A 15,729-nucleotide genomic window follows, 5' to 3' on the forward strand; every position below is an offset into this window, starting at 1 on the left:
AGAGTTCCTGAGGGAGCTGGGAAGGGGCTGGAGAGTTCCTGAGGGAGCTGGGAAGGGGCTGGAGAGTTCCTGAGGGAGCTGGGAAGGGGCTGGAGAGTTCCTGAGGGAGCTGGGAAGGGGCTGGAGAGTTCCTGAGGAGCTGGGAAGGGGCTGGAGAGTTCCTGAGGAGCTGGGAAGGGGCTCAGCCTGCAGAAAAGGAGGCTCAGGGTGAACCCTGTGGCTCTGCACAGCTCCTGCCAGGAGGGGACAGCCAGGGGTCAGGCTCTGCTCCAGAGAGCAGGGACAGGATGTTGATTGTTGCAGCTGGGGAATGTGCTGCTCCAGTGGGAGCATCCCCGTGTCTGAGTGTCTGAGCTGTGTCCTGTGCTCTGTGCAGCTGGATCTGATCACAGACCTGCTGGGCACGCCGTCGCTGGAGGCGATGAGGACGGCTTGTGAAGGCGCCAAGGCACACATACTCAGGGGTCCTCATAAACAGGTACTGCCAGGGCTGCCTGCAGCCACCCAGCCCCACCAGGCACGGCTTCCCCTGGGCAGGGCAAGGCCTTCACGTCCTGACTGAATGCCCGTGGCCTGTTGGTTAAAAACACCTCTCTGGATGTTTGGTCTCAGAGTGGTCTGTGCCTGGCAGCGGGGCTGAGCTGAGCACAGGTGCTTGTGGTGCTTGGGACAGGGGTTGGTGTGCTCAGTCCACCTGCTCTGGAGACAAGGGGGCTTCTCACTAGTCAGGGACATTTCTGGCTTCTGCCTTGGGGGGATTGTTGGACTTGATGACCCAGGTGACAGTCTGCCTTTCTGAGGCGGCAGTGTTTTGATACCTACTTTGAATGAAGATATTAAATTTAAGTGTTAGTACTGGCAAGAGACATAAATTTAAATGGACAGTATAATTCAGAAAGCCCTGGAGGGCTGCTGCACTGCCAGGATCAGGAGTGTAAGAGGTGGAATTCACCCACTGCCCAGAGCCAGGGGCAGAACCTCCAGCACCCCAGAGGGTCCCTGCACACCTGAGCTCAGACCTGAACTGCTCAGGAAGGCCCAGCAAGAGGCCAAAAGCTGAGATACAGCATTCAACACAACTGGAGTAAAAGTTAGCTTTGAAAAAGACCCCAAACCAAAGGAAAAAGGCAGGATGGAGTCATTGTGCTGATTGGGCAATAAAAAGGGCAAATGCAATGTAGTGTTAACAGATACAAAGAAATGCTTGTGCAGGCATCTCTACTGCAGGGATAAGGCTCTGTGGCCCTCCAATAGAGTCATTTTTATGATTGCTAAGAAATTTAACAAAATTATTGGTCTGTACTTGCTCCAGTAGTTAAGTTTGCATCATTATTTTCTGCATGTTGAAGTAATTTCTCATGTCTGCTCACTACAATAGTAGTTACCATAGAAATGAGCATAGCATGTATATTCTGCTTTATTATTGACATGTGGGAGTTCTGCCTCTCTGGCACTTTGGATCCACTACATAAAGTTGTCGCTGTTCCATTTCATGGCAGGATTTTTTAATTTGAGCATTAATAACAGGAGGATTTCCTTCAGATTTTCTCTACCAGTTTTAAGTCAAAGTATATTTTTCTGCTGTCATGTGCTAGAAGAGTTGTGATTCCTGAACCCAGTGTCTTATGACCCACAGGATGGTGGGAATCCCAAAGAGCAAGTGAGATGGAATAAAATGTGGAATGGTATAAAAAGTTTCCACTACAGATTTAATGTCCTGTAGCCACAAAAGAAATGTACTCTAAGAGTTAGTTGTGTGTGTATTGGGGAAAATAATGTTCATTCTCCCTGGAGTGCCATGGGAGTTGGTGTGCTCATTGCACTTTGGAGACAGGGGATATAGAGCATCCAGGTGATTAATTATATTTCTGTTTTCAACTTGAAGCACACTTCATGTTTGAGTGCAAATTCCTGGCTTTTCATATTCTGAAATGGAGCTTTTGCTGGTTGTAAATGGTTAAATGTTACTGGTTTCCTAATTAGACTAATAGGGAGAGAAGCCCAAGTTAGAAACAGGCGATTGCTTTGTCACACCAACTATTTTTACTCGCCGTAGGTGAGCGCAGTGGGAGAGAGGGGTGAGGCATTTTGCTGCTCTGTGTAAAAATAGATTAATGCGAGAAGTTTCTGATTAAACCCCCGCTACCCCACTGTGTGCTGGCAAAATGGGTATTTACATACTCTGTAGACTTTGTCAGTTTGGTATTTAAAAGTTCAAGTGAATCGTGTCCCTGGCAGCCCCAGGGTTAGCAAGCTGTCCCTGTCCCTGCTGACCCCCTTCCCAAAGGAAAATGTGTGGAGTCCATCCCCTGCCTGTCATGATCCCTTTGCTGTGGGAGAGCAAGCCAGGAGGAGGAGAGTTACCAAACACTGCACCTTTATATTGCATAGGCTGCCCTGAGAAACCAAGGCTGGGAAGTGCTCAGTGCATTACTTCAGGGTTAACTTTGACTGAAGTCACTGTGGAGGTGTAATTCTTATTTATACTGGGAAATTTACAGCAACCCTGACATCCAGTACAGTTCTTCTGTTGCTGTCAGTCAGCTGTGGATTGCCTGGGCAAGGAAAAGCAAAGTAATCCATAATCTGGGAGGGATTGAGATTGAAAAATGAACTACTGGAAATGATGGAGTTAATCAAACCCTGGAGCAGCTACAGCTGGGAGTGGTGTCTGTAGAGAAAAATACATAAAGAAAAGCAGGTTTTTCTAGGGATTACATCTGAACTAAGGGGAACAGTGATCAATTGGACCTTTATTACAGTTGCTGGGTTTTGTAATAGTGATTATTGTCATGCTGGAAAGTGTTAGGTGCCACTTGTCCCCTTTAACGAGGAGTTTGTCCTTGCTGACTGTGGAATAGTGTGGGTGGGAGCAGGGTTTTCCTGCTGATGGATCTGACAGGACACTCTGTGCTTCTCTTCCTCCCATTCCCCCTACAGCCATCCCTTCCTGTCCTATATACACTCTCCAGTCAAGCTACACATGAAGCAGTTCATCTCCTTTGCAGGATGTTGGTCTTTGATCCAGTAAGTAGGACTGAAAATTACCTCTAATAAGTCTGGTTTGAACAGTTTTTGTTTTCTGGTGGTTAAATGAGTGTTGTAAGTCAAGGACTGCTTTAGCTGGTTTCCTTCTACATGGCATTGCAGTACTTTTGGTCCATGAAAGAAGTAAAAATATTGTATAATTGCCGATGAGTTCCTCCTGGAATGGGGGTTTCAGGTTTCAAACAAGTGGTCCTGGGAAGGAAGCTCTGGCAGTGGGAAGGATGAGGCGTGCATGACTCATGCTCTTTTCCGAGCTGGGTGTAGGTAGCAGAACATCAGCTACTTTGATGCAGTTCTAATTAGGGACACGGGGGTGTTCCTGGTCTTGCAACACACAAAAAATTCCTCTTGCGTCCCCAATCACAGAACAGGATCATTTTTCCACTGAACATCTGTTTTTCTAATAAAAATGTGCTGCTGTGGATTTTGGATTTTGTTTCTTGGGACATTGTAGAGAATTGTCACAAGAAAATATGATACTGGAATTGATAATCTTAATTATTTCATTCCCACAGAACCCCCCCAATATTTCAAATGTAAAACAGCATGACTGCAGTGCAAAGGAGGAGGCTGGGGGTTGATGAAGCATTTAGAAGCACTGCCTTTGGAGTGTATTTTTTTTAAACCATAAGATTGCTTTGCTGAACAGAACCATGGAAATGTTAAACCATAACTTCCACATTAAAGAAAAAAAAAATCCTTTCTGACTCCCTCAACACTTAGAAGGCTGTTTTTCCCAGCTTGTTTTGATTATTGCAGGAGTCATAATTGTAAGGTTATCTGGAGAAAAAAGCTGTTGAAAGGCATGTTCCTAAAAGCTGTGTGATCAGTGGTGGCTGCGGGAGGTCGCTGCCACCCAGGCTGGTTTGTGAGCCTCAGCTCCCCTCTAGTGGCAGCTTCTTTCACACCAGCGTGGGTTTATTAAACACTGAGGATTAATGGATGAGTAATTGCAATAGCTGTGAACATACCCTCACTGCTGCTCTCTCCCTCTCCACGTGTTCCCAGTCCAAAAGGATATCTGCTAAGGATGCCTTAGCTCACCCCTACCTGGACGAGGGCCGCTTGCGGTACCACACCTGTATGTGCAAATGTTGTTTCTCCACTTCGACTGGCAGAGTTTATACCAGTGATTTTGAGCCCATCACTAATCCCAAATTCGATGACACTTTTGAGAAGAACCTCAGTTCTGTTCGGCAGGTTAAAGGTGAGCAGGAGTTAACCTTGTGTGTGCAGTTGTCCCCCTGCTCCACCCTGCAGCGGGGGGATGTGGGATGGAGTTGGGATGGAGTTGGGATCTGTGCTCTGGATCCACACAGTGACCCTGGAGCTGCTTTCTTTTAGGTATTTTTCCATAGTAGACACTGGAAATAATTTATTTTTACCAAAAGAACAGAATTGTAAGTGTTCTGAGAACCAGTAGTGGCACAAGCATGAGCTGACCTGCAGAAGTCTGTGGGTTTCAAACCTCGCCAGAGCCCATCCCTGGTGCCCTGTTCCTCACCTTTTGCTGAAGGATGGTGCTGGGGGAAGGGGAAGTCATGTGTGGCCTTTGGGGCTGTCCACAGCTGTCCTGCAGCCTGGAGCTGAAGCTGAGCAGTCAGATTTAGAGAAGCTGGAGCTCTTTTACCCTCAATAAAATGTACTTTCCATAAGGGCAGTTCTGTTTCCCTCAAGTTGACATTGGATTTTACCGAACCCAGAAGTGTTAATGCTGTGTTGTTTTGTATTTTTCTCCTATGTACAGAAATAATTCATCAGTTCATTTTGGAACAGCAGAAAGGAAACAGAGTGCCTCTCTGCATCAACCCTCAGTCTGCTGCTTTTAAGAGCTTTATTAGGTAACTGTATGTAATCACATCTGATATTAATTCCCATGTATTAGTAGTACAGAATTCAAACATCCAGAGTGTTTTAGGTTTTCAGTTCCTGTGACTAGGAAGGGCCTGTAGATAAAACCCTTGTGAACTGTATTTATGAATTCTTCTCGAATTTTAGTAAAACGTGCAAAAGTTTCAAGTAATGTTTTTATGCAAAAGAACTGAAGTCAGGCTGGAACTGGAATTGGGAGGGTAGGCAAGTTGAGTTTTGGTTGTGGAGCTGCATGGTGAAGGCATTGGAAGGAGGGGCTGAGGGGTGAAAATGCACGGATAGAGGAATAGAGGAATATTTTCTGCGGGTGCTGGTGGCCGCTGTCGGGTTTGGGGTGTCGCTGTCCCGGGTGTTTGGTCCCTGTTGGGTTTGGGCTGTCGCTGTCCTGCTTGGGTTTGGGGTGTTGCTGTCCCAGGGTGTCGCTGTCCTGGTCAGGTTTGGGGTGTTGCTGTCCTGGGTGTTTGGTCCCGGTCGGGTTTGGGGTGTTTGGTCCCAGTTGGGTTTGGGGTGTCGCTGTCCCGGGTGTTTGGTCCTGGTCAGGTTTGGGGTGTTGCTGTCCCAGGGTGTCGCTGTCCTGGTCAGGTTTGGGGTGTCGCTGTCCCGGGTGTTTGGTCCCGGTTGGGTTTGGGGTGTTTGGTCCCAGTCGGGTTTGGGGTGTTGCTGTCCCAGGGTGTCGCTGTCCTGGTCAGGTTTGGGGTGTTGCTGTCCTGGGTGTTTGGTCCCGGTCGGGTTTGGGGTGTTTGGTCCCAGTTGGGTTTGGGGTGTCGCTGTCCCGGGTGTTTGGTCCCGCTCGGGTTTGGGGTGTGCTGGCCCGGGTGTTTGGTCCCGCTCGGGTTTGGGGTGTGCTGGCCCGGGTGTTTGCTCCCCTGAGCAGTGGGGCTGTGTCCCTGGGCCCTGCAGTGAGCTGTCTGTCTGTCTGTCTGTCCTGCACAGCTCCACGGTCGCCCAGCCCTCCGAGATGCCGCCGTCGCCGCTGGTGTGGGAGTGACCGGAGCGCCCCGTACTACTGAAGATGTAATGTAGCTTTCCACTGGAGTCTGGGATTTGCAATTCTGGAGGTTAATCATGCTCGTACTGTAATTTTACTAATGAAGTTTTAAATTAACAACCACTACTTGTACAATATGAATAATACTTAGAAATGTACTAGACTTTTAATCTTGTAAAGTGGTTGTGCTTTTAGAAGAAAATATTTTACCCAGAGTTGCACGTGTTTTATGAATTCTAGTGCAGCTGTGATGGCTCAGCTCAGAACAAACAGAATTGAACCAAATTCGGGGAGGTTTTTTCTTTTTTTTTTTCCTTTTTTTTCCTTTTTTTTTATTGAAGTGAGATTGTACAAACAGATAGACGTACATTTTGATATTGAGCCATTCCTGAAGATTTTGGGTTTTCTAAAACTAAGGAATACAGAAAACTTGACTGCGACCAATCATGAAGTCCCTTTGGGTGGCTGTGGCCATGGGAAATGGCCACATCCCCCAATGCCCAGCCCTATAAATAGCTTCTCACTAGAGCTGTGATGGTGATGTGTGCTGTTCCAAAATCAAATGTTGTGAGTAGAGAGAATGAGTTTGTGACTAGGAGAGACTAAACTTCTGTTTCCTTACCCAGTATAAATATATATATATATTTAATCTATTTTTATTAGAAGTTTTTCTGCTCTTTCTTACATAAAACCCCCCAGCATGCATCTTCTATGTGTGTAAATAATTCCATTTATGGGCTAATTTCAAAGATCCCTGACATCATTGCTGTATAGAGAGAAACTAGCTTGCACATTTTAGGTCTGTGAAATTTTGTGAGAACTTTTTCCTGCACTGGACAGTTGAGAGAAAAAAAAAAAAGGACAAAAAAAAGCACATAGGGAATTCTGTTAATTGTGTTCGTGTCTTTAGACAGAGCTGTGGAAGTCTTGAAATGTCACAGTAGTAAATAACTTTTATTACTTTTTGGCTAATTCTTTTTCTGTTGGAACACTGAATTCTGTGCATATGTATATATGAACACAAATTGAAGGCCTCTACCTCCTGGAGTATACAACTTGGTTTGTTTACCTCCACATGATTTTTTTTTTTTTTTTTAAGTTTAGTGTGGAGACTTGAAACTTGAATGTCCCTTCCAACTTTTGTATTTAAAACAAGACTAGAAAATTGAAGACTGTTTTTCACCTGTACAAAGGAATACTAAAAGGTGGTCTTAAAATTTGAGCCTTGGTCTGGAGAGAAACCATGGTGTTTGTTATGGACAATTAACTGTTAAAGTTATTGTAAGTTATCTGTATTTAGCAGAGTATTTTCAACAAGAGTGATCTGAGCTGGAATTGGAGACTATTAGTAAGTTATGTTTGGAAGTTTTAACTTCAATGAAGTAATTATTTGCTGTGAAAGAGACAAACATTGAATAACTGAACAAAGATGGTGCAATATCTTTGTTTTTTATGAGGCTCCTGAGAATAAAACCAACTGAAGCATTTCAATTCACTTGAATGAGAAACGTGTTTAATTACCGAGCCCCAGAAGACACTGGTATGAAAGGTAAAATCTCAGAGGTTGGTCAGTTAATGTGGCACACTTGCTGGTCACTTTGTAAAATGTAGATTTGGAGTACAGTGGTGAAAACATTAAATGTGACATTTGAAAAGGCGGTGGTGGCATCATTCTTTCCTGCCTGCCGTCCCCCGGGCTGCTCGCTCTGTGACGTTTCCCTTTCTCTCTCGGGTGTATCGGGGCGGGAGGTGCCGCTCCCGGCTCCGTGCGGGTCCCGCAGCCGGGGCTGGGGCCGGGGGTGAGCGGTGAGCCCCGCAGGGCGAGCCGGAGCCCCGCAATGAGAGCCGGAGCCCCGCAGGGAGAGCCGGAGCCCCGCAGTGCGAGCCGGAGCCCCGCAATGAGAGCCGGAGCCCCGCAGTGCGAGCCGGAGACCCGCAGGGAGAGCCGGAGCCCCGCAGTGCGAGCCGGAGCCCCGCAGGGAGAGCCGGAGCCCCGCAGGGAGAGCCGGAGACCCGCAGGGAGAGCCGGAGCCCCGCAATGAGAGCCGGAGCCCCGCAGTGCGAGCCGGAGCCCCGCAGGGAGAGCCGGAGCCCCGCAGTGCGAGCCGGAGCCCCGCAGGGAGAGCCGGAGCCCCGCAGGGAGAGCCGGAGCCCCGCAATGAGAGCCGGAGCCCCGCAATGAGAGCCGGAGCCCCGCAGGGAGAGCCGGAGCCCCGCAGGGAGAGCCGGAGCCCCGCCGAGCGGGCCGGGTAGCGACGGGAGCGGGCCGCGCCCGAGCCCTGGAGCGGCCGGGCCGAGGTGCGGGAGCACGGGGCACAGGAGCCGGGCTGGGCGGGCGCGGCTGCCGGCACCGCCGGGGAAAGGGGAAAGAACGGGGAAAGGGGAAGGGAACGGGGAAATAGGGCAAGAAGGAGGAAAGAACCGGGAAAGGGAAGAGAACGGGGAAATAGGGCAAGAAGGAGGAAAGAACCGAGAAAGGGAAGGGAACGGGGAAATAGGGCAAGAGGGAGGAAAGAACGGGACGGGAGCGGGAGGGGCGCGCCGGGCAGGGAGTGGCCGGGGCGGGCCGGCGCTCGGGACGCGGCCGGCGCGGGGGCGGGCCCGGCGCGGCGATGGCGGCGGCTCCGCGCTGGCGGGAGCGGCTCTTCGCCCTCTATTTCCTCTCGCACATCCCGATCACGGCGCTCATCGACCTCCAGCCGCTGCTGCCCGCCGGGATCGCGCCGCGGGCCGTGAGTGGGGCCGGGGCTCGGGCCGGGGCGTCCGCCCGCGCGGTGGGGCCGGGGGCGGCCTCCGCCGAGTCTCGTGTGCGGAGGCGGCGGGCGGGGGGAGAGAAACGGCAGCGAACGTGTGAGAGAGAGCGGCTGGGAGCGAGCGGTGCCGCTGCCCGCGGCATGAGTCACAGCGGGTCATTCACTGGGGAGGAGCAGGAACGGGAGCGGGATCCAGACACAAATCTGGATCCACGAAAGCTTCAGCCGCGCCGGCGGCCGGTGCTGTGCCGGGATGTGGCGGCCGCTCCGTGTCCCGTCCCACCGAGCTCACCCGGAATGGGCCGTGGGGACGTTCCTCTGCCCGGAGCGGGCTGTGGCTGTTCCACAAGTGCCCAGGGACATCCTTTCCGCCGAACGGCCTCGCTGTCCCGCTGTCGCCCGAGGCACCGGCCCCGAGGCTGCGGCAGCCACGTGCCCCGGCCTTGGCTCCTGCGGCATTCTCCGATACCGACTTTTCCTCTAATTCCTACAAAAAATTCAACAGGGAGCTGTTGCCGCTGCAGGAGCAGCCATGCCAGCGGCCGAATTTATTAGTAAAAATCTCTGGTTTGCTGGGTTTTGAGCAAAATCATAGAAGACAATAAACATCATAAAATCAATTAAAATAACAGTTGGATGGCAGGTAATTAATTCAGCCCTCATCGTCAGAGTGCGGTGGGCTGTCACCTCCTCTTTGAGCTTTACAGCTGGTGATTTGGTTCTTGCCATCGGAACTGCCTGTAGGATTACTCCACTATAGGAACCATTTCCAATTAATCGTTAACCAGCAGATCTCAATGCATATCTCTCTGTTCAAAGTCCAACGTAAAGCCATGCTGGAGTTTACATTTCTGTCGGAAATTAATTGCAACTGACTGAGCCCAAATTCTGGTGCTGGGCTGTTCCCCTGCAGCAGCCTGAAAAGGAGCCCCCAGCCCCACTCAGAACCTTGGGCTCACACCCTGGTGGTTCACCCCATGGAGAACCACGAGCTGTGCCCTGCTGTGGTGGATGCTCAATGACTGACTGTTGTTTTGGGTTTTTTCAGCTGACAGACCTGTTGCAGCAGTATGCAACTGCCTTCAGGGACCCCATGATGCTGCAGCCCCCGGAGTGGTTCAAGGCGTTCATCTACTGTGAAGCCTTTCTCCAGCTGCCCTTCTTCCCCATCGCTGCCTATGCCTTCCTGAAAGGTGGGGGGAAACCACAGTGATTGAGGGCATGTCCTGGGGGCATTTTTGCAGGACAGCTGCTGCTGTGCAGCAGAGAACGTTTCTGTACCATGATTAGGGGGTTTGAGGGAGGTACTGTGGAGGGCTGGGCTGCTAGGGCCCATACGGGTGTTCTGCCTGAGAAAGCAGCACGGTGTGGGACTCAGATTCAGTCAAAGAAAGAAACTGAGAGTTTCTAGCCAGGCAAAAAACCTGGGAAGGAGCTGGAGAAGAATGTAAATAATTTTTTATCTCTCTTGTTTTTCACATTGTTTATAGTTAAGTTCTATCACTGTACATCAAGCATTTTGCACCAATGCTGTGGGTTGTTTTCACTTCAGAACCATTGGAGTTGGTCATCACAAAGTTCTGTATAAAAGAGGAGTGCATTTTGAATAAATCAGAGTTTCACTCTCATGCAGCCTTCTGGTCAGTCTTCTCATTCCTGTCCTGCCTCGACAGCACGGAATAAAGTTTGTCAGAAAAAAATCTTGTAACTACAGGCCCTTGTCAGGTGCAGCCATTTGTGTAACCACCATCAGCATTTGACATCTGGCTAATTTCCAGGGCAGCTAAAGGTCTGGGTCAAGCCTGTGTACTCACTTTGTTACTTTAGAACTTTCAGGATCACCCCTTTGTTCTAAATTGCCATCAGGGGAGAGAAATTTCCTCAGTTCCTACTAGTACTGAGGGTTTTTTCTGCTCCCTATTCAATCTGAGTGATGCCTTACCCTGGCAGAGAGGCAGCAGTCAGCGTTCTGTCACAAGCCTCAGAATTCTGTTTTTTCAAACTACTTAAATAAGGTTTCCTTTTTGCTTCTGTACAGGTAGCTGCAGATGGATCAGGACTCCTGCCATTATCTACTCCACCCACGTGGCCACCACTCTGTTTGCCATCCTGGCCCACATCCTGTTCCACGACTTCTCCAAGTCGGAGCACGCGGGCCCGCAGACGCTGCGCGAGCGCCTGGTGCTGCTCTCCATCTACCTGCCGTACCTGCTGATCCCACTGCTGCTCCTGTTCACCATGCTCTGCAACCCCCACTACAAACACGTGGAGAAGAGGAAAAGGAAGTAGCCTGCTCTGGAAGTCGAACACACCACACCTGTGCTGCATTTGGTTCCTCTGGGACAAACGTCTCCCTCGTGTTGGCTGCAGTGGCTCTTCCCAGAGCACTGGCTGCTGCAAGGAAAAATGGAATTGGTTGGAGCGCACGGCCCTGCTTCGACCACACACAGCTCTGGCAGGGGCCTGGCCAGCCTGGGGTGGGGTCTGTGCAAGGCCTCTCTCCCAGGAAAATGTCTTTTAACCCTTTGATGTGTAACTGTGAGGGGACACGCACACACACACACACACACACACATTCAGTCACACTCTGCAGCTCATACTGTTCTTCCAAGGTCCCTTTTCCCAAGATGACTGTTTGGAAACCACTCAAGTAGAAAATCTGTCTTCCAACCACATATTCTGAAGAATCCCCAGCTCATTACACACAGATTTGCCAAGCTGTTCTTTTGCAGCATTTCAAATCATGATTCTTCCTTGCCCCTTCCTTTAAAATTTCCACCGCCTTTGCTCTGCTTCATTTTGATTCATTATAAATGTCTGATCAATGATAAATGTGCCAAAATCTGGATTCATGAATGCTTAAAGTTACCCTTGACAACCAGGAGTACTGCCTAGAGGATTCTGAAGTACTTCAGGAATTGTAACCAAGGAGTTGGAAATTTCTTTCTCCCCTAAAATCACTTCTGGTATGGAAATAAATAACTAAATGCATTAAACTGCATTCATTCTTCTTCAGGGAATGGATGAAGGAACTTAGAGTGACCATGAGATGGTGGAGAGATCACAGAGTAAATCCATGCATAAGTTACAACTACAGCTCGAAGTTCTGTGGTTGGGGTTGGTTTTCACCTGGAGCCTGGTGAGGTGATGGGCCCCATGAAGCTGCTCAGGCACTGCTGGCACGTTTTATTCACTGTGTAAAGTTTCATCCTTCCCCAGGCTTTGGAAAGGGCAACATTTCCATACTGAAGTGCTACAGACGTACACAAAATGCATCTATTTGCACTTCCAGCATGAGGCTCGAGTTCACACTTGTGTTTGTAGTTTGTATATAGTTTGTGCACTCCTGGTGTCACTAACACTTGGAATGGTTTCCCTTATCAGTCTGGTGTTCCATCCTAATAATGCCCTTAAAAGGATTCAGCTCTCATTATTATGACAGTTGTGAATGGACATTCCTCAGGAACAGTTCAAAGTTCTTCATTCTCATGTAGTTTCTGCTTTTTTCTATCTGTAACTGGTCCATTCTGGAAATCATACATTTCTGTCTTTCTTTTGTAGTTCTATAGAAAAAGTAACATAAGCGTATATAGATCCAATAAGATCCAGTACTGCTGCTTGTGTGTAAACCTTTACACTGAAAAATAACAGAGGAGGAGCAACTAATCTGGTACAGCTAGACAGTCTGAGAACAGTAATTTATTTTCTGATTTCTAGGAAAGAGCTGTAGACTTCAAAAAGTGACACAACAAAGCACCAGTAGCATTAATTAAATTGTAATTTGAATTAGAACTACTGACTGTACAAAACTGGTATAAAATCAAAGGCCAGAACAGTCTGTGCAGCTGTGAGCTGTCAGCCCTCCTTATTGCCATGGTACACTCAAACCGAGGTACAGCCCCTCCATTGTACAAGCCATCTGCACTCCTGCTCAGTGGAAATTGCATATTTCTGAAATTCTCAAGATTCTGGAATGGTCAAGTGTCCATGTGTGTTGGCTTTTATCTTAAAATCCTCTATTTCTGGAAAATGAATTGGTCAATGAATTCGTTCTGGTCCGCTTCGACTTTGCAGAGAGTCTCGTACTCGATCCGGTACCTGTGGGACAAAACAGAGGCTCCAGGACCCCGCGTGAGCTGGGTCAGGGCAGCCTTGGGAGGTGAGAGGGGAGCTGGCTACCAGTGTGAGGAGCTGGCTACCAGTGTGAGGAGCTGGCTACCAGTGTGAGGAGCTGGCTACCAGTGTGAGTCCCCTGTATGCAGCAGGTGCCCGAGTCACACAGAGCAGCTCTTTACCAGCCAGGCACGAGGCTGTTGCAGGGCTCTGAGTTCTGCACTGCCCCTGCTGCCTCTGTTCAGCCCCAAAGTCCTCAGAAATGAACCTCTTTAGTTCACTGCAGGCCTGTGGCATTGTTCCCATGTGCCCTGGCCAGGACACACTGTGGATGCAGGTGGGGCTGTCTGAACCAGCCAAGGGTCCTACGACACAGGCAGTGAGCCCACCCTGAGCCTTCCTAGCCTGCACAGCACCCCGGAGCACTGAACACACAACTCACCTCTCCAGCTGCATCTTCTTCTCAGCTATCAAAGCCTGCAGCTGCTGCTCCTGAGCCTCCCTCTGCTTTGCGATCGACTTCAGCAGGTTCCGTGCACCGATGGCCTGGCAGGACAGGGCAGGCACGTGTGGAGGGTTTTTGGTTAACTCCTTTAGCCCCTTTCCCTCCCAGCAGGCTGACTGTGAGGCATTCCAGCTGTGCCAGCAATAAGAGAGGGCGACGCTGTGCTCCTGAGGGGTTGGTGGGACTGGGGCTGAGCACGCAGCCTCTGGGCTTCCCCCAAACTCCAGGAACAAATCGGTGACACACAAACTGGGCACTGGTCCTACAGCCAGGCTCAGGCTACCAGAGGCCTCTCCTGCCTCTGGAGGACAAGTTCTACCAAGACGGAGTGATTAAAAAGCACATATTGTATTTCTGTGCAGAAATATAGACAAGCAGGGACAGCAGGACTGGTACGTGTGTGAGTAATGTGATGCTGTCATGAGTGTAATGAATTCATTATTATTGATTAATATTATCATAAGTATCAATTTAAAAGGCCTGGTTAATCCCATGGGAATGCCAGCAGGATGCTGACAGAGAACCCTTGCTTCTGCTGTAAAGGGAGGGAGGGATTAGAGAGGCCCCACACAGGACAGCGCACAGAGAGGCGAGGAATTTACTGCACCCTACCTTCATCTTCTCGCTTTCTGCAGCTTTGGCCAGTTGGTCAACGAGTTCAACCAAGCTGCCCACTATTTTCTGAAATTCTGCTGTTTCTGTAAAGAAAAATATCGTCAAGTGATACCCTGAACTTCCCTAAATAGATCTGATGCTCTTGCTTTGCCGTATAGTTTTTAGGTATCGTATAGTTTTCCGGTGTACGTTTATAATTTACAGTAAACAGGCAGGTTTTACGATTCGGGCGGCATCAGAAAAAGGGGCGAGAGAAGGCCAGAGGTGCCCGGTGCCCGGCCCGGCCGCGGCACTCACTGTCCACGAAGGCCCGGCACTCCTCGCGGAGCTGCGCCGTCTGCGCCGCCACCTCGGGCTCCAGCACCCGCAGCTTGTTCAGCTCGTCGAAGTGCAGCCCCGCCGCGCCCAGCGCCGCCTGCGCCATCCCCGGGGCAGCGGCCGGGCCGGGCCGGGCCAACCGAGCCGGGCCGGGTGAACCGAGCCGAGCCGAGCCGGGTGAACCGAGCCGAGCCGGGCCGGGCCGGGCCGGGCCAACCGAGCCGGGTGAACCGAGCCGAGCCGGGCCGAGCCGAGCCGAGCCGGGTGAACCGAACCGAGCCGAGCCGGGCCGGGCGAGCCGGGTGAACCGAACCGAGCCGGGCCGAGCCGAGCGGGGCCTCCGCCGGCGCTGCCGGGCTCGGCTGCTCCGCCCCGCCTCCGCCGCGCTGCGCCCGCCGGGAGCCCGGGAACTCTTCCGGGCCGGGCCGGGGGAGCCGCGGTGAGTGCGGGGCCGGGCGGGGAGCGCGGCCGGGCCGCCTCCGCTCGCCTCCCCGGGCCGGGGGCGGACGGAGCCTGGCCCGGGCCGCGCCGCCGTGCCCGGGGGGCTCGGGCGGAGCGGGCCCGGGGCAGGTTCGGGGCACGGCCCGCGGGCCGCTGGCTGGGCCCTGCCCGGGGTGAGCGGCGGGGCGGGCTCCCGGTCTGCCCGGTAGCCCCGGTCTGCCCGGTACCCCCCGTCTCCCCCGGTACCCCCGGTCTCCCCCGGTACCCCCGAGCCGTCCGGGGCGCTCCTTTTCCCGGCCGTGCCGAGCCGGGCGGGTCCCGTCGCGGGGCCGTTGTTCCGCAGCCCGTCCCGCCTCCCACGCGGGGCAGGAGGGACGGGACGGGATGTGGGGAGCTTTCGGTCGTGTCTAAAGGGGTAATTAAGGGGCTGTTTACAGCAGAGGCCCCGCAGCTCCCCAGTGACCATTTACAGGAGTTGTGCTGGCTCCTGCCTGCGCTGGCTGGGCAGGGGGTTTAGCTTCTTTGCTGGTGTTTAGCTTCGTTCTTCGGTCAGAGCAGTGACAAACTGCCTGGAGGGACAGAACTGACTGCGAACTCTTCTGAGGAGCTCTGTTGGACAGGTTGGATTCCTGTCTCCTCAAAGCCTCGGTCTGGCTGCTGTTGCAAACATGCCACTGGTCTAAAAAGGGGGTTTTGAGGGTTTAAAGCAAGGCAGGACAGCAGTGACAAACAGTGGTGTATGTGATGGGGAGCCTTGTTTATTTTCTTTTCAAATTAGAACTACGTTCACTGTTTGGGGCTCCAGGATGGATGCAGGAGAGTTTTGAATGGAAGGAGTTACCAGAAAATAGAACCTTGTGATTCATCTTTTCAGTGTTGAGGCATTTGAAGAGACATTTGTGTCTCCAATTTAAAGTCCAACCAATATCAACAAACCCCGCTCAGGGGGATTCACACACACCCCAGCTGAAGGAGGTGCAGGAAGCTCTTGCGGGGCATTTCAGCTGGGCTCAAAGAGAGTTGGGTTCTTTTGGGAAGCCGAGGGGGACCTGAATTCCAGCACCATTTGAGCTGGG

The 15,729-nt window shown here is 51.3% G+C and overlaps 3 protein-coding genes across 8 annotated transcripts in view; 2 read left to right on the forward strand and 1 right to left on the reverse strand.

Annotated features, from left to right (window-relative positions):
- The window catches only part of NLK (nemo like kinase), a 38,503-nt gene extending 30,937 nt beyond the window's left edge, over positions 1–7,566 (forward strand). For all 6 annotated transcript variants that reach the window (XM_021533051.3, XM_021533050.2, XM_031506424.2 and 3 more), the window contains 5 exons: positions 377–478; positions 2,941–3,027; positions 4,057–4,255; positions 4,796–4,889; positions 5,854–7,566. In XM_021533051.3, the coding sequence (XP_021388726.1) occupies positions 377–478; positions 2,941–3,027; positions 4,057–4,255; positions 4,796–4,889; positions 5,854–5,908 (537 nt within the window). In that variant the 3' untranslated portion in view covers positions 5,909–7,566. The remainder of the gene's footprint in view (positions 1–376; positions 479–2,940; positions 3,028–4,056; positions 4,256–4,795; positions 4,890–5,853) is intronic.
- A 915-nt stretch (positions 7,567–8,481) lies between these two features.
- Positions 8,482–11,662, forward strand: TMEM97 (transmembrane protein 97). The gene is made up of 3 exons (XM_021533058.1): positions 8,482–8,640; positions 9,710–9,854; positions 10,700–11,662. Exons 1-3 carry the CDS (start codon positions 8,521–8,523, stop codon positions 10,948–10,950), a joined length of 516 nt encoding a protein of 171 aa, XP_021388733.1. The 5' UTR covers positions 8,482–8,520; the 3' UTR covers positions 10,951–11,662.
- A 665-nt stretch (positions 11,663–12,327) lies between these two features.
- IFT20 (intraflagellar transport 20) lies at positions 12,328–14,546 on the reverse strand. The gene is made up of 4 exons (XM_021533059.2): positions 14,192–14,546; positions 13,892–13,977; positions 13,217–13,320; positions 12,328–12,759 (listed from the first exon to the last, which is right to left on the reverse strand). Exons 1-4 carry the CDS (start codon positions 14,316–14,318, stop codon positions 12,678–12,680), a joined length of 399 nt encoding a protein of 132 aa, XP_021388734.1. The 5' UTR covers positions 14,319–14,546; the 3' UTR covers positions 12,328–12,677.
- Between the last annotated feature and the right edge of the window lie 1,183 nt (positions 14,547–15,729).

This window comes from Lonchura striata, chromosome 20 (genome assembly GCF_046129695.1).
Source record: "Lonchura striata isolate bLonStr1 chromosome 20, bLonStr1.mat, whole genome shotgun sequence".
NCBI lineage: Eukaryota > Metazoa > Chordata > Aves > Passeriformes > Estrildidae > Lonchura > Lonchura striata.